The 19152-nt window shown below is 37.8% G+C and overlaps 1 protein-coding gene across 1 annotated transcript; it reads left to right on the forward strand.

Annotated features, from left to right (window-relative positions):
* The first annotated feature begins 7804 nt into the window (after positions 1-7804).
* Positions 7805-18773, forward strand: DEGS1 (delta 4-desaturase, sphingolipid 1). Its single transcript, XM_026682214.2, has 3 exons — positions 7805-7956; positions 14962-15704; positions 18006-18773. Exons 1-3 carry the CDS (start codon positions 7875-7877, stop codon positions 18150-18152), a joined length of 972 nt encoding a protein of 323 aa, XP_026537999.1. The 5' UTR covers positions 7805-7874; the 3' UTR covers positions 18153-18773.
* Positions 18774-19152: the final 379 nt, after the last annotated feature.

The following is a 19152-nucleotide window of genomic DNA, read 5'->3' on the forward strand; positions in this document are numbered from 1 at the left end:
TTCAATTGTAATTGCTAAATGGGGGCTACCTGTAGAAGCAAAAGTAAAAAAACTAATGTTTTTCTTTCTTATCTTTACTTTTTCTTATTCTTTACTTTAATTATCCTGCCATTGCACATAAGAGAGAAAATCAGAGTCCATTTAGTATAATGGTTAAAGTGTTGGTCTAGAAAGCAGGAGGCTGTGAGTTCTAATCCAGTCTTAAGACGTGAAAGCCAGCTAGGTGACCTTGGGCCAGTTTCTGTCTTTTAGCCCAACCCACTGCACCTGATCGCTGGTGGGGAAAATAGGTGGAGGAAGGAGCATTATGTATGTTTTCCTGCCTTGAAATATTTCTAAATAAAGATGGGATGACAACAAATAATAAATAAAATAAAGCATGTTGTGGTGATAGTGGCTGAAAGTTATCTAGATACAAATATTATGCCCTTTGTATGGGGTTGGGAGTAATATTTTGTGTAGTGTTGGGATTCTTTTGCTTTAGCACTATATATTGTGAAATATATCTGTAGTGCTGCACTTTGTCAAGAATTTAAGAGGTTTCTACTTGTGAATATACTATCAAGAAAATGAATTTTCCTTCGGCTTCCTAGATGAATTTGTTGATGCGAATGGCATTCAAGTGGTGTGCTACTTGTTTTGGGATTGCACCCAAAGCACCCATTGGTAGATGCTTAGCATCACCTTTGATTTCCTTTGCCATAGTCATTCTATTTCTATTTGCAGGTCTTTGTGTTTTGTTACCTTCTCCAATTCTTTCTCTTCTATTCTGCTATCTCCAGGTACTGCAGGTATCTAGACTTTTTTGTTTTTCTTATTGACAATTGTTAGGTCTGGGGTGTAATGTGGCAGATTTGAATGCTAAAGTCCCAGAGCACTTTAGCTTCATTTTCTATTACTTTTTCTAGTTGATGGTCCCACCACTACTTGCTTGCAGCCAAATGGTATTTCTTGCCGATCTTCCAAAAAACAATTGTTGCTATTTTGTCATGCCATTAATTATAATCAGTTTGTGCGATCTTCTTGCAGCAACTAACCAGTTGATCCACTTTCTTCAGCTTCCTTGCAGAGGTGGTACTTGCTATCCATAGCCATCTTCTCAATTGTGACTTCGTATGCATTTGTTCTTAAATTATCATTGTGGCTTGTCACACAGTCGGGTGTTTAGACTGGATTTGGCATTTTTATCCACCTATTGAGTCCTTCCCAAGGACCTGGGTAGTCCTTGATTTACAATATTTTACATCATTTAGTGACTGTTCAAAGTTACAACGGCACTGACAAAAGTGACTTAACACCAGTTAATTGCATTCTGGCTTGCCTTGAGCACAAAGCCAGCTGGGTGACCTTGATCCTAAAAAGGAAGCAATGGCAAAGCACTTCTGAAAAACCTTGCCAAGAAAACTGCAGGCACTTGCCCAGGCAATTTCTGAGAATCAGACAGGTTCACGTTGATCAGGTTCCCTGCATGCAGGTGCCACATTTGAAGGGATGCCAGTGAAGCACAGAAAGTCAACAACAGCATCTCTCTATTTCAGCCAATCAACAAACTGCAATTGGCAAATATAGGCGCAGTCAGGCTTGCCACTGAGTTTGCTTGTTCAGCAAATAGAGTGGGAGATGCAGTGATATGGACATGTGTTCCCCACTTCCTCTATTCCAAGAGTACATTTTCTAAATTCTTACACTGAGTCACACATTCCACTTTTTCAATTATAGCCTTGCCATAAATTTTCAAGTTACATCTCTTTCTTTTTTCGAGTACGCTGTATACTTAAGGATCAGGGAATTTACAGTCTATGCTATTTCTTTACAATAGCCAATTGTAAAACTAATTGAAAAAGGTCTAAACTGATTATCTAAGGTTTGATTAGTGATTACAGAATTACACCCCAAATTTGGGAACTGATAACAAAATTCAATCTTCTACTTTGAGAAAAAGAAGGGAATAAAAGGGGAAAGAATGAAGTGGAGAGGGAATCTCTTAAGAGCCTTGATGATCTGAGCCTCAGTTGGGTTCTGTTTTCCTGGTGGGAGTGGCCAGTAAGTCACACTGGAACTCTTTGTTTCTTTCTGCAGAAATAGCCTCAGGCTTTGGACAGAGATTCAAATCAAATGCCCCAAGTAAACGTTAATGACTTAAACTTTGTATAAGACCTTTATACAAAACTTTTCTTTATTTACAACATGCCAATCTAGGATTTATTTCACAAGGTTAGTGTTTACATTTGGTTTATTACATTTGTCCTTTTTGTTACAAGGTTCCATTTGTTGTATTTAGTTCAAAACAAAAAAATCTTCCTAATTCTATCATTGTCAGGCGTTTCCTGCTGCATGTAGTGTGCTGCATGAATGGTTACAGGAACTGGGCATGGCTAGTCTAGTGAAGAGAAGGACCAGGGGAGACATGATAGCAGCCTTCCAATATTTGAGGGGCTGCCACAGAGAGGAGGGGGTCAATCTATTTTTTAAAGTGTCTGTAGGCCAGACAAGGAATAATGGATGGAAACTGAAGAAGGAGATATTTAATCTGGAAATAGGGAGAAACTTTCTGACAGTGAGAACAATCAAACAATGGAACCTAAGAAGTTGTGGGAGTGCCATCACTTGAGACTTTCAAGAGATTGGACTGCCATTTGTCAGAAATGGTATAGGGTCTCCTGCTTGGGCGGGGGGTTGGACTAGATGACCTATAAGATCCCTTCCAACTCTGATTATCTCTTATCTGTGTCAGTTTTGCAAGCAAGCTGGGAAAAGAGAAGGGAAACCCCATGAGTAATTTAATCATTTTTAACTTTTGGTAGCTTGTTTCTGCATAATTTGATCAATTCCTGCTGTCTTGATGTTGAAAAAGGTTATGTGTGGTCTTTTCTTCTGAATGGGATTTTCTTAATAGAAATTATAACTTTTGCTCTTTCTAGGTTTTTAAAAGGGACTTTCCGTGTTTGAAGGATTCTATTTTTTATTTATACTCTTCAGCTATCATCAAGCTACCAGCCTGCCTTTTTCTTTAATGCATTGTGTGGAAAAAAGGGAGGGAGGGAAAGGCTTTAATTGCATAGATCCAGCTGCCATTTTGACTGTCACAAGTCACCTCTCTGCAGAAACCTAACAAAGTAGTACAAAAATAGTTTTGGTATTTACAGGCAATATATTTTTCTTGACTGAAGGGTTATGTGGCATGAAACATGGAAAATCTTTTCTCAATATTCGGATCCCTGATATTGAAGGAGTAAAACAAATTCTTGAACCAAACCCTCCAAACTTACAAAGTCCACTAAGCTCAAGTGAGCCTCCTTAATAATTTGCTTAAACATTTGCAGATTCTGTCTCATAGATTATCTTAAACCATGACTTCTGCATTGAAATGGAAATTAGAAAGCAATTTACCACAACAACTGACTACTGCCACTTTATTGCTGCATATCTCACTATAAGCAGGAAATTTAACCTTTGTATAGATGACATCACTGCTGGTCAACAATTATTTTAAGACTAAGTTTGCTTGTTCCCTCCACTGGGTAGATCTGTTCTCAGTACTGTACAAATAAACTTGCCTCAAACAGATTGTTTGGTTTCCACTTGTAAATTGGATTGTGGAGAACCAATAACCATAGGATCTTATAATCCAACGAGTTTCTATTTTAGAACATTAACAAATATACACTGCAAGAACTGAACGTTGACCTGTTAATTTGGTTTGTTCTGACAGTTTCAACCATAGAAACAATTGTCTCAAACTAGCATGAGAAGTTGAATCAGCAAAAACCCCATCCCTGTCTCTTTATATTTAATCATTCACTCCTAGGCCCAGTTGTGCAAAGAATCAAGGGTGACATGATTTTGCTTCCCTTCCTGAGTGCTGCCTAATCATGTGGTGCTTTGTTCTGAATTTGCCTTTTCTTATTGACCATGATCTCAGCCAATACAGTTCCCATATGTTTACAATACTTTCAATATTATTTAATTTGAATTGCACCACTGATACCAAACCTTTTTTTTTTCCTGAGTAGATAATTGACTTGCACATGTAGAAAAAAAGCTGTATTTTTTCCTCCATAAAGACAATAAGAAGTTGTTAGTTCCCTGGCCAATCAGAAAGGATAGCTTAAAGTAGGGGAATCAAACTGGCGGCCTGCAGGCCAGATGCGTCATGCACAGGCCACACCTACCTCAGCTCTGCAAAGGGGAAAAACGTCACGAAATGTCACATGACAGCAATATGACACAGCAAGTTTAACAACCTGGGCCTAGAGTCATTTGTATTAGCAGAAAACTATACTATTTATAGTATATAAAAGCTATTAGAGCTCACCACCAAGTGATATTAGGGGCATAAAGGAACACTAGTAATAAAAATAAAAATAATCCAGTCTGAACATTTGACTATGTGACAGCCATATTTTATTTTAATTTATATACCTTTGTTTTTTTAAAAAACAAGGTGATCCAACACACTTCCTATTTTCCCCACAACAACAACCTGTGAAATGCCCTGGGCTGTGAGCAACAGGATCGGCTGGTTTTCAGGCTAAGGTAGAACTTGAAATCATAGTCTCCCACTTTCTAGACTGATACCTTAACTACTAGACCAAACAGGAGAGCCAGTTTATATTATCTATTATGCAATTATATTATGCAGGATTATATCATATTATAGTACAACATAGCTTGTAATAAGTGGTAATATTATATGCATGCATCATTATTTATTAAACTTGTCCTCTGCCCAACTTTAAACTCATACAGTCCATCTATATCTTGCTGTTGCCTTATTCCAGGATATATATTTTTTGGCTTCAGAGTTGAGTTTTACATCTTTGGGTTTCCTAGTAGTCTGTCCAATACTGATCTTGCTTAGCTATTTATGGGTCAGACAATTTTGTCTTTGCCCTGCCAACTGCAATGGGAACCCTATTTTTCCATAATTGCTAATAAGTTGGTTCAGAAGAAGTGCTCTAGTCTAGATTTAATTTCTGCTATTCAGTAAAAATGCTTTTTTTTCAACCTGAAAAAGAATCACTTAGTCTTAAAGCAGTGATTCTTTCCTTCAGACTCCTATAGCTTTAATAACTAGCAGCTACATTTGTGTTTTATCATTTGTTCCAAATAATTTCTGAAACATGCAAAGGGTGGCTTGTTAATTCTTTTTATTCAAATAAATTTCATTCTTTTTGTGTGAATGTTTTTTCATGTATTCTTACTTTTTATTTGAAACAGTATAATCATGGTTAGATGTTTTTAAAACCTGGAAGTAACCTGATCCTTGGGATCACCAATTCTCCTTTGCCTACTGGCAAATATCTCTTCAGTGTAGCATCTTTGGGACAACCATGACCTGGATGACAGAGAATCCCCATAGAAATTTAGCTATGCAATTTTGGATGAACACCCTTCGAATGCTGCAAGAGTTATGAACTGATTTCCAAAAAAATTGCAGACTAACAGGAATCATTTGCACTTCAGTCTGAGATGCAGACAACATAGGCTCATCCCCAACAGCCTGTGCCTGTCTTCAACAGTGAAGGGACACAGGGCAGAAAACATCCTGCAGCCAATAAGTATCCACAGGCATTTGCAGGGTGACCCCGAGTGGCCTCAACAACTCAACAAGAATGCAGATGACCAGCTCTCTGTAAGGAATATAAATCCTTTCATTTCCCACCATCGTTAGAGCTGAAGAAGCTTCTTGGATGAGAAGTGAAACATCTTCAAAGAAAAAATCCGGTTCCTCCTGAAAGAAAAAGCACCTTTGGGGACTATCTTTTTCAGGAATATTCCCTTTTGGACTTAGTGTGGATCCTCCTCCTTTGATCCACTTGGCTCAATATTTTTTCCTGGCTTCACTGCATGAATACCCTCAGATGAGAAAGCAATTTTATTTTATTTGTAATATGTAATATTCATTTATTGTCATAAGTTCTTATCAACCAGATTCTGTATCTCATATTTCTTTTTTTCTCCTCATCCCCTACTTGTTATATAAAACAAAGTAATAAAGTTATATCAATTCTTTTATATTTTAATTCCCCCCTTTTCCTATTCGGTATTTTGTTTAGTTGTTACTTCCCCCTCCTTTTTCCTATTCTGGAATTTATGTTTACTTGTTCCTAACAGGCAGAAAGATATTTACTAGATAGAACCATTGCCTTGTTATTGAAAATGGTCTCCCTCTTTGTGGCATCTATTTCTGAGCCTGCAGATACAAAATAGAGAAGTTGAAAGATGTGTTGCTAATCTACTTTGGCTCTCTCTACAAAAAACAAAAATTATTAAGAGGTGTATAAAATGAAGAAAAATGAAGAATGATTTCCACCTTTCTTCGATATATAGTTATAAAACACATTAACCTTTTGATCAGCCATAAGTCCAAAAGCTGCTTCGACACAAAGTTGGACTTTAATATCCGTCTACACGTTCGTCTCTCCTTCCTCTCCGCCCTCTTTTTACCGCCATCCCCCTCCCCCGTTCGCAATCTAGGATCCGCAATTTGGGCATCCTTCGACTCCTGCGCACCCTTCTTGGGAGAGTCCAGTTGATATAAGGGGGGGAGGCGACGTCACAGTATCAACATCCCAGAAGGGGGCGGGTCAGGTTTTAAAGCGCCGGTCCTGTTGTCAAAATTTCCCCCCAAAATGTGGCTGTTAAATTGCGGTTGGGGGAGCACGTCCGGCAGAAGGCCCGAACGGAGCCTCGGTTTTCTGCGTTCAGTCAGTTACATGGGGCGAGTTGAGGCGTCGAGAGCCTCGCCGAAGCGAAAGTAGTTCTGAGGCTGGGCTCCCACTGAAGACTCTGGAAGGCGCGAGGAAGCATTTAAAGCATTTACATCTTGAAATTTATTTATTTTTATTTTATTTGGTTTGTCAATTGCTTACAAGATAATAGGTATAAACATAGTTATGAATACATGGATACATATAAGAAAAATAAAATAGGACAGGGACGGTAGGCACGTTGGCACCACGCGCTTATGCTCCCAACCAATACAAAAAAAAAAAAAAAAACCAACAACCCCAAAACCCAACAACATACATGTTAAAAACCATAGACCGGAAACGCCTTCCGTTTTCACGGTCCCAGTCACCGCTGCAATCTTTTTTTAGAACTTGAGTGGCTATATTTATCCGCAGCAGCATCACATGTCGCAAACCGCCCAGAGAGAATGTTATGTGGCAAGATGCACCTACGCACGTAAGCGATTACTTACAAAGCTTGCAAAGACAGACGTTATGCATTACATGAAAGCATCCGAAATATTAAAAAGAGAGAGAGACAGAGACGTTATTAATATAGCCCTGAACGTCAGCCGGATCTCGGGCAGCGAAAGAGCGGCGTCTTCATTGCCTCCCTGAATTGTAAAAGAAGTCGAGGCAGCTTTTCCGAGCGAAGGGGGCAACGTCAGGACAAGCCCACTTCCGCGCCTCCGCCGCCCTAACTTCCAATAAAAGAGGAAGCCCCCAGCATAATTTCCTTGGATGAAGACACCGGGTGGGCGCAGTCTGCAGGAGTCACGGTACTCAATGGTAGGGTAACATTATTAACCACAAGATTTGGCAATGTCGAAAACAAACACGCCCGACGCGCGAACCCTCTCCAAATGTGTGTTGGGGGGGGGGGGAGGAGGAGGGGGCAACTTTGAATTTTAGGCCCTCCGGCCTCTCTGAAGAGGCGCCGATTCCGTGACGTCGCCGGCCGCGGAAGCCAATGGGGCCGCGACGAAGAGGCGGCGGTCGGCGGAGGCCCTCCTTCTCTTCAATGTGAGAGGGAGAGGCAGCTAAATAGCGGTCTTGATACGCCGCCAATTGCAGTTTTCGTGGGGATCGGTAGAAAGAGCCTCCGGTGAGCCACTGCTTGGTGGCGGCTTTTCCTCTGGCATGGGAAACTTCGTGGCCCGAGAAGATTTCGAATGGGTCTACACCGACCAGCCGCACGCCGATCGCCGCAAGGAGATTTTGAGTGAGTTCTGGCGGCGGCGGGGAGGGATATCCTCACCACCTCTCCCGATTCCGGGGCTTTCCTCTTGTGTGGCAGGCGCCGCCGCGTTGCGCCAATGCCTTATGAGGAGAAGTGAGCGCGTCCCGTCCAGATGGCGAGGAGGGGCGTCGTCGTCGTCCTCTTCTCCGAGGCCTTTCGGGGTGGGAGAGGCTGAAGCGATAGCGGGGAAGTAGGAGGGCGAACAAAAGCATCTGTGGGCTCAGTGAATCACCTCAGAAGGAGACCTATTACTACAACAGGCGTGGCGGGCTTTTTTCGACTTTCTCCGTCTCTGGGTTGACACCCCCCCCTTTGATCCAAATCGGTTAAATGCTAGTTTCTTCTTGGCGGTCATGTAGGACTCACTTCACGGGACATCTCAACTGTGGGTTTTACCATGAACTCCCCAAAGAAAAGGTTGGAACTCAAGTTCAACTCGGGCTTTGCCTTCTTCGGAGTTTATCAGGCACGTGTATTTGCTGATTTATTAGGCTGATACCCTGTCTGTCTTTTAGGAATTCATTTAGCTCATCCCATTCGCCCCCCCCAACAGCACTCTTCTGAAGGAGGGTCAGCCTAAAGGGGGTGATGGTCACTCAGGAAGCTTCCATGGTTGAGTGTCAACTGGAACCCGGGTGTCCCGGATCCCAATTAACACTCATATTTTTTCCCAGCCTTCTCTTAGATTGCATTCATTTTGCCCTTGGGCATTCTCACAGCTAGTCCAATACCTTAATCACTATTTTATGCTGGCTCTCCACCTACTGCTTTTTAAAAAGTCCCTATGTATGTAGATGTGTAATTTAGGAATGTGGTTTTAATATAAGATATGGGTAATTTGCATCTAGGCAGTTAAGTAATTTCTAGTGTTATATCTGGTTGTGAAAGCTGAACACTGATGAGTAACCAGGAGATCAGTGGGCCAAGTAAAGGCTGCCTGCTTTATTTTTTATTATTTTTTATTATTTTTTATTATACATTTTCCTTTATTATACATTAAGTTTCCATTTCTGCAATGACAGTGTGCTCTCTGTATCAAGTCTCTTTTGAATATACATATTATACACCATAATTATAACCATTATTCTCAGAATTATATAATATGTTTACCTCTAATCGTTCTGTACACTTTAATCTTTAATCTTAATCTATAGCCAAGTGTAGTCCAGTGGTAATATTGCTTATAGAGTTATCCTTATATATATCTTTATATGTGTGTTTTTCTATTTTGTTAATCATCTTTATAAAGTTTCTAACTTCTGCTTCTGTTTTCTAGCTGTTTATACAGTAAATCCTATGTTAAACAATACTCTGTTTCTTCTTTATCCTTAATTTTCATCGTTGACCTGTCCATTTTGGCACAGTCTAGTATTGTTTTTATTACCTTTTCATCTTTCATTTTTCCAGTTTTGTGCATACATAATTCTTGCTGCCGTTATTACATGTAACATTAAATATATAATTCTTTTGTTGTATTTCCCCAGTAGTATACCTAGTAAGAACAATTCTGGTTTTAAATCTATTTGTTGTGCTGTCATTTCTTCTAACCACCTTTTAATCTTTAACCAATATTTTTTTTTTTGCCATTGGACAAGTCCACCATATATGGTAATAGGACCCCAGTATCTGCTTACAGTTCCAGCACTCTGGCGATATGTTTTGGAATATTTTTGCCATTCTTGCTGATGGCAAATGCTATCTGTAGAACATTTCATAAAGGTTTTCATTGTATGCTGTTGACATCTTTAGTTTGTAATTTCTCTCCCAAATTTTTGCCAATTGTCTAGTTCTATGTTATATCCAAAATTTTTGGCCCATACTATCATGGTTTCTTTTACATGTTCTTCTTCCATTTTAAAATTTAATAAGTAATTATAAATTTTCTTTAATTTGTCATCTGTCCCTAGAAATATCTGAAATAATTCTAGGGGTTCCTTATAAAATCCATATATTTCTGCATCTTTATGTCTCATTTGTATTTGAATATGTGGCCATCAGGCCAGGTCAATTTCCTGACTTTTTAGTTCCTGTTTTGATTTTAAGTCCCCTTGTTTGTTTAGGATATCTTTGTACCTCTTGATTTTTTCCAGTTCTAAACATTAGGATATATTAGCGCTTCCATTGTGGATAGCCAGACGGGTATTTTCATGCAATGATTCTGCTTAATTTTTTCCCATACTGACAGCAGAGCATTCCTGAATGCCTTTGGAAGTATCTATGTATTTTACTTTTTCCATACCATACAAATGCATGCCACCCCAATTGTAAGTCATGCCCTTCTAACGTCAGTATTATTTTGTTCTTCTAATTTATCCATTCCTTTATCCATGTGAGCACTGAGGCCTGGTAATACAGCTCCCATTCTGGTAGCCCAAACCCCCCTATTTTTGGTGTCTTGCAGCTTTTTCAACTTGATTTTTGGTTTTTTGCCTTGCCAGACAACTTTAAAATCTATTTATTTAAGTCCTCAAAAAACTTTTTTCCTAGTTTTATCAGGATTGCTTGAAATAAGAATAGCAATTTTGGTAGAATATTCATTTTTGTTGTGGTATCCTTCTGACCAACTGTAGGTTTCTCCATTTTTCCAAGTCTATCTTTATTTGATGTATTAATTCAGTATAGTTGTCTTCTTTAATGGATGTACATCTTGCTGTTAGTCAAATTCCCAAGTATTTAACTTTTTTAGTTATCTGCATATCCATCTTTTCCGTCAGTTCATTTTTCTATTTCTTTGTAAGATTCTTTGTCAATATGTTGGTCTTTTCCTTGTTTATTTTTAGTCCTGCCACCTCACCAAACTCTTCAATTTTCTTTATTAATTTGGGTCCCGTTGCTAAGGGTTCCTCCAAAATAAATACTAAGTGGTCTGCGAATGCTTGTAATGCTTTTTTTATTTCCAAATCTTTTATTTCTGGATCTTGTCTGATCTGTCTAAGCAAGACTTCCAAGGTTAGTATGAATAAAAGAGGAGATAGTGGATATCCTTGTCTTGTGCCCTTGGTTATGTTAAAGTTTTCTGTTATTTCCCCATTTACTATCACTTTCACCATTTGATTGGAGTATATTGCGTGGGTCATATTTACAAAGTTTTCACCAAAGTCCACACCTTTCAATTGTAGTGTCATAAACTGCCAGCTCATATTATCAAAGGCTTTTTGTGCATCCAGGAAGATTAACGCTAGCTGTTTTTCAGAATGGGCTTTGTAATATTCCAATATATTCAAGATAATCCTCATACTATTTTTCAATTGTCTTTTAGGTAGGAAACAATTCTGGTCAGGATATATAAATTTGTTTAAAAATCTTTTTAATCTTTCTGAAATTATAGAGGCATATATTTTATAATCTACGTTTAATAATGATATTGGTCTGTAGGTTTTTATCTGTAGAGGATCTGTGTCTTGTAATATATGCTTCTGTCCATGTTTTGGGGAGCTTGGCCTTTAATAGCGCTTCATTATAGACCTCCAGCATTGACAGTCCTAGTGCCTCTTGTAGACTTTTATAAAGTTCTGCTGGAAGCCCATCTGGTCCAGGTGTTTTATTGTTTTTTTTGTCTTTTAATTGCTTCTGTTATTTCCACTGTTGTTATTCCTGCGTTTCACATTGCTCTCACTGTGTCTGGTATTTTATACCAGCATCAGAAATGAGAACAGATGTCCAAGAGGTAGACATAGAAATGAACATGTGGGCAGATCACAACTCCACATGGAAGGGACAAAAGAAGAAACCGAGATGGACAATGAATCAAACTATTTTAAAAGACGAGTTCACACAAAAGATGGAAAAAGAAATGGAATTTTTCTTTAAAGAAAAAGAAGAAGAAACATCACTGCAAAATGTTTGGGATACGGCAAAAGCATACATTCAAGGGTTAGCGGTAACATAGCAAGAAAAAGTAATAAAAGGAAACAACAGCAAAAAACACTACAAGAAGAGCTTAAGAAATTGGAGATAGAAGTGCAGAATGAGCCACAAAAAATAAGATAAAAGAGAAAATTGATCAAATAAAACATAAACTGAATCTAATAGTGCAAGATGAAATGGCACAAAAAATTAAAATGGTGAAACAAAACTTTTTTGAACATGCACATAAGCACATAAGATGGTTAGTGTACAAGTTGAAGAAAGAGAAGAAAATGATACACCAACTGATAGACAAGAAGGGGACCCTCCATCATTAGAATGAAGATAAAAAGAAAATAATCCAGGATTTTTAAAGGAAACTTTACAGTCAAGAAAAAATGTCAGAAAATACAACAAAACTATATTTGGAAAAGGCAGGTCTAATCTTCAAATATTTAAGATTCTTTCAAAGTAGTTGATCTGGACTTTCCTTTAACTCAAACTCTGTTCCTTTATAGTCATTTCTGCCATTCTTTTCTGGATCTGTCAATAGCTCTGAAAACTTAGTTGCCACTATTTTGGGTGAGCAGAGATCCTGCTCTACCTTTTTTTTTTTTTTTTTGAGTCCCCCTTTTCAAAAAGTTTTTACTATTAAATCAGGATAGATTCATTTGCAGAAAGTTAAAAAGTTCTCACCCAGTACAGCCACATTACTCTTTGGTTTTTTTCTTTCCTGTCTTTCACCAAGCTGTCACAGTTTCTGGTCATCTATGTTGACTGTCTTCTCTACTGTCGGCTTCAAGGGGTTTCCCTTCATTCTAGCGGACGATTGCCTTTCTCCACGCAGTCTTCAGGGCTTCCCTTCTACCTTAGTCAACCCCTCTGGGGGTTAACTTTGACCATTGAAGGTCTCCAGACAGGCGAAATCAGATGGGAATAACAGAGCCTTGTTCCCCCTCTGTCCTCTTCACTGTGATGTCACTACCAGAAGTCAAGGCTGTCTGCTTTCTTGATGTGCTGAGCAGCTAGTAGACTTTCACATTCATTATGCAAAGATGTAAGGAGAATAAAAATTTGTGTTTAACACACAAACTTGCTGAGGGAAATGGAAGATGGATATATAATGTTAAAGAGAATGTTGAATTTATTCTTAAATAACATGTAGAACATGTAGATTGAAAATAGTTGGAGTTAAGTATTTACTCAGGTTGCCATCGAGAATTGAATACAATTTGATGGTGTCCAATATGCAGACTGACAGGTCATTTTTAACATTGCACAATATTTCATGAAGCATTGAAAAATAAACGTCTACTTAAACAGTTTAAATTTGCCTTCCCTATGTCTTGGAGTTTAATTATTAATTTTTATGATGTATTTACATTAGTAAAAGACAAATATAGAAATATAAGAGCTGCAGTGGTGCAATGGTTAGAGTGCGGTTCTGCAGGCTACTTCTACTGACAGCCAGCTGCCTGCAATTTGGCAGTTCAGATCATTAGGCTCAAGGTTGATGCAGCCTTCCATCCTTCCGAGGTCGGTAAAATGAGGACCAAAATTGTTGGGGGCAGTATGCTGATTCTGTAAACCTGTTAGAAAGGGCTGTAAAGCCCTGTGAAGCAGCATAAGTCTAAATGCTACTGCTATTATATAAAGGAAAGATGCAGAAAAAAAAGTTAAAAGGGAAAGAAGCAACTTCCATTCTTCTTTATAAACTCATTGTTCCTCTGCTCTCCTCAACATTACAATAATTCCTTCATCCCCTTATTCAATCTTTTTTCAATAATCAAGTTTAGAAATCAGTATAACACACAAACCAACCAAAACCTTTCAAAACATCCTTGGTAAACCAAAAGACCCAGCAGCCCTAGAAAACAAACAAATAAAAATTTACAACATACAGGGTAAAGATTGCAAACAGCCACTATGTAGGACAAACAGGCAGAAGACTAACAAAATATGAATGCCAACTAGCAATCAGAAGACATGATGAAAACTCTTTAATTTCACAACATATGGACAACTTAACCAGTTTCCATTTTAGACCAAGCCAAGACCATCCTAGAGCAAGCCAAGTAAAGTACCTGGAAGCCTGGCACTTTGACAAGATGGTCATCAATAGACATGTAGACATTAACAACATCTATGTACTGTGTAAAAGACAATCAACATGTCAGAAAGGGAACAGGGTAATGAAAATATTGCTCCACCAGCAAGCAACACCCAGATGAGAATAGATTAACACCAAGATTAACACCAGACCAACAATCAAGAAGTGAACAATAACCCCAGTCAAGGAGCTACCAAACAAACAGTAAAAAACCTAACCAAAGAACCTCCCAAGATCATGCCCATCAAGGCAAGGGGCTGCAAGAAACCTGAGGCACAGACCAAAGCCACATCCACCCTGGGAAATCCGGCCACCCAAGCCCACTCCAGCACCACATCGCTAAACTGTAGCTGCTGTAGTTCAACACTGGTGTGAACCACAGCCATTCCCAGCATGACGTGAGGTCACAACCACCTCAGGAAACCCCAGCTCAGCCCACCTCAAAAGTCCTCTTCTGCCCTATATTCCATCTCCTTAGCTGATCTTTGCCATCTTCTCCCTTCCCACTTCTGATGGGGGCATGCCCAGTGTAGCCCTTTGTGTGGCAGTTGCTGGCCATGCAAGGTCTTCTTCCTCAGGTCTTGCAAGGAAACTGCTGCATATGATGTTGGGAGGAAAGCCTTGTGTGGCCAGCAGTTGGCTTGCAAAGGTAAGAAAAAAGAAAGGCCATAGATAGTGGAGTACAGAAGGCCAAAAGGGTTGAGATGGAGGGGACATAGACAGGTGGAGAGAGTTGAAGTATCTCTGCAGTCATAAATGTGGGCAGGCTGCCGAGCATCCAAACTTAGATCACATGACCACCAGGATACCACAATGGCCATAACTTTGGGAACTGGTGTAAGTGCCATTGATTCAGTGCCACTGTAAATTCAAACCGTTGTTGAATGAATGGTTGTAACTTGAGGGCTACCTGTAGTCTGTCTGTACATTTGTGCTAACTCAGCCATTATTTAATGCAATCTTCTAACTTTTAAATGAGTTTTTATTGAAATTTCAATTGTCAGTTGATACCTATTCTCTTCTTTCAACAGGCAAACATCCAGAGATAAAAACCTTGATGAAACCAGACTACAATGTGATCTGGTTGGTTCTACTTATGGTATTTGCACAAGTTGTTGCTCTTTATCTGGTTAAAGATTTGGACTGGAAATGGGTTGTATTTTGGGCATATGTATTTGGCAGCTGTCTCAACCATTCCATGACTTTGGCAATTCATGAGATTGCTCACAACAGTGCCTTTGGCAACTCTAGATCTTCCTGGAATCGATGGTTTGGAATGTTTGCCAATCTCCCACTTGGTGTACCATACTCCATATCATTCAAGAGATACCACATGGATCATCATCGTTATCTTGGTGCAGATGGAATTGATGTGGATATACCTGCCAACTTTGAAGGATGGTTTTTCTGTACCCGTTTTCGAAAACTCATGTGGATTATTCTCCAGCCACTTTTTTATGCTGTTCGACCACTCTGTATTAATCCCAAGCCAATATCTCGATTAGAAATCATTAATTTATCAATTCAATTTGTCTTTGATGTTCTTGTATACTATTTCCTAGGAATAAAATCATTGTTCTATCTTCTGGCAGGAGTAATACTGGGGCTGGGCTTGCATCCTATTTCAGGACATTTCATAGCTGAACATTATATGTTTTTAAAGGGGTATGAAACATACTCATATTATGGGCCACTGAATAAACTTACCTTCAATGTTGGCTATCACAATGAACATCATGATTTTCCTAATGTTCCTGGAACAAGTCTTCCACTGGTAAGTAAATATTAGTACATTTATTTTGTTTTTACAGCTAAATGCTTAAAAGCCCATTTCATGAATATGCTCAGATTCCTGCTGCAATTTAATATGTAGCATAGTCATAATACTTTGAAATTAATGTAGGATGTTTGTACTTTAATTACAATTACTTAGATACTACTAACCTACCATTACAACTACCTAAATGTTTAGAAAGAAATTGTAAAAATAAATATTTAATAAACTAAACATAGTCACTTGTTTCAAGTATAATGCTTATTCAGAGCAGTAGCATATATTTAGTTAAGATTCTTTAATAGAGGACAAGGAATAATGATATCACATATCACAATTTGATAAAGTTCAAGTATTTTGGCAAAGTAGACTTGACAATCATTGATGTAAGAAAGGGATTTATAATTACTACAGGCCTTAACTGAAAATATATACATGTAGCCTTCCAAGTTTGTACAAAAAATACTCTGTAAAGTTAGCTAATATTTCAAATTTAACATAATTTCCACCACAGTGTTAATAAGTTGTCTTGTGTCAAGTCAGAATAATCAAGTTTAGTCAATAATTAGTACACTGCTTGCTGCTTCTGTGGCTTCAGGAGATGTGTTTCAGATTTAAGACCTGTTAGATTTTCAGCAAACATACCATTGGAGTAAGAAGCAAACATAGGCTGTTGCTGGCCCTTCAGAAAAGTTTCAAAATCCAAAAAGAACAGGATTGTTCTTAAAGTCAAATCACATCTTTATCCAACATTAAAATGGGGATAAGAGAACAAGAGTATTTTTAGTTTTTGTTAGTTTTGTGGTTTTATTTGAGAGCATTTTTCCTGTTGATGGCCTTAACAGTTTTGTTAGAAATTTGATTGAGGAGCTAGAGGAAATAAGTTTATAGTTTGCCTTACTGATTTTGAAAGATCAATTCATGGGATAGAAGAACATATTGATGGAGCAGTGTCAAAATTTATAGGGCATAAATAAGGATATCTTACCCGGATACTGGGACTGTTCAGAGTTGCCACGGGTTGAGCAGCCATACAAGACAAGTAAATAAACCCAAACTGAATAAACATCTGTAGGAATGAGCATTTCATTACAGAAAGTATTAGGACATGGAATATTTTATCGAGGAATAAATTGCTAAGATGCTTCTTTTGGAAGAATTAGTGAAAATTATTTGGAATTAATCCATTGAGGGTCCACTACCCCAATTCTGTTAGCAAAAAATGTAAGAAAGCATTTAAGGAGTTTTTATTCATTCAATTTCTATAGCTGTCCATCTTAAACAAGCAACTCTGCTGGAAAGGATGTAACCGAATTGGAACATACTGGTGCATTGGTGGAACTCCCTAAACATTCAGCAGTGTTGGGAATCAAGTTTTTAGGAAGATAAATAATCTGCATACCACCAGTTTTAGCAATACCTGAATTATGTCTTTTAGGTTTACACTGGTAATAACAAAGATACCTCAGAAATAGGTGATTATTCCAGTGTTAGTCTTTGGTACTCCAAAATTACTAGAAATGATTTCAATAACAACATGAAAACTATGTAATATGCATAACTGAGGTATAAATGATATTAGGTACATCTCTCTTAATCTAATATTTTTGCCTTACAATTCCGAGTCAGTTAAGAGACATTTGTTTCTAGTGCTGATACAGGTTTTATAGAATAAACAATCATGGGAAATTTGAAGAAGGTGTCTCAAACTAGCTATGTTTAGGACTTAAGTGATAGAGAAGTTCTTAATTTGTTCCCAGCTGGGATACTCTTGCAAGTCTTTCTTAATGGCTAGTTCAGTTTGGAACTGGAATACATAGTTATGTTGTCTGTTGATGTGTATTCTCTCAACTTGTAAAGCATTTCTATGCCTGTTATAGAGTTGCTATAAACGGGGGAGGGGTCTGAAGGAGCAGTGCGGCAGTTTAAAACCAGAAATACATTCCAACACTTATCTTACAAAGGTTGTAGCTAAGCTACCGGGTCTTCTGCCCAGTGAAAATCCATTTATGACACACCCAGGGGGGAGGGAGGAAACAGGGTCACAGGTGACTATAAATTACGTATGCCAGAGTTGGCTTCATACAGGTTAATTTTGGACATGTTGCTCCTAATACATTTTTGGTTTCTTTTGAAGCTTGGCTTGTGGCTCATGATTTAATTAGGGCAATCGCAGGAATCCTGACATATTCAGCATCATGCTTTTAAAGCTTTGAAAATGAGGTTTTTTGCGTTTTGTTTTTTTTAAATTAAAGATGGAATATTGGATTAATACATGTATGCATATCCTTTCAATTTTAGCTAAAGAAAATGGCTCCTGAATACTATGACCACTTACCACAATATAACTCTTGGATTAAAGTGCTTTATGACTTTGTGATGGATGACACTGTTAGCCCATATTCACGTATAAAAAGACCTGTAAAAGGTGATGAGAAACAAGAGTAATCTTTCAGACAAAAAGTTTCTTCACAAATTCCAGAGGCGTTCTTCATGGTGGCTGGAGCAAGATGTTACTTGATAAATATTTGATGGCTTGTTATCTTGACCAAGGCTAGAATATTGATATATTGTTACATTTTTAAAAAGGTCTCTGAAAAATTAAAAACATTGATAGAATTTGTTTTTCCTTTTCAATTTTTTCTGACGTTTTGTGCATGTTATTAATATAGTGACTTGATTCTTTAAACTTAATTGTTTAAATTTATACAATTTGTTTCAAGTACCTGCTGACTACAACTCCTGCATATTTCTTATTTTACTAACAAAGTGTAATTATTAAACTTCTAGTTAACATTAATTTTGATTTACATGGTATATTAAAATGTCTGGCTTTAATCTCTTCCAAATACATGTATGTTATGGATTAGCATATGTAATGCTAATATAGCAGATAGACAGTATTGCATTATTTAAAAAGTACAAGCTCCTTGAAATATCAGTACTCTCTGACTCAAAACAAATGTTAGCTATTTGGAAACAATTGTATTAAGTAAAATCGGCATACATCCATCAGAAAATTGTCTAGAAAACCATTTTTTTCTGTGGAATAAAGTCAACAATATGATACCATATTTGTCATTTATGAAAAAAAGTGTATTTCTTCTCCTCTTCTACTTGAAGCCCCAGACAGAACATGTCATCTGATCTTATTTGGAGGATATCCAAAACTTTCAGAACAAAAATTTTGGTGTACAAGGGTAAGATGAACTCACAGATAGTGGAGTTTAATTTGGTAGCACTGTCATTTAGTAGGACATTATTTTGAAAATATTGGTATGTTGCTACTCTATACTATTTTGCTTCAGATTAAGTATTGGATTAATCTGCCTTGGTAACCCTCAATAGTCTTACAATTTACTGAAACACAGATTTGTATGTGCTTTTTTGGTTTTTGCCAGCATGAGAGCCATATCAATTATATGTATAGAATATGAAGTGTGCAAAT

This window comes from Notechis scutatus, chromosome 1 (genome assembly GCF_049901735.1).
Source record: "Notechis scutatus isolate UNSWTSFEM ecotype Mainland chromosome 1, rNotScu1.2, whole genome shotgun sequence".
Taxonomy (NCBI): Eukaryota; Metazoa; Chordata; class Lepidosauria; order Squamata; family Elapidae; genus Notechis; species Notechis scutatus.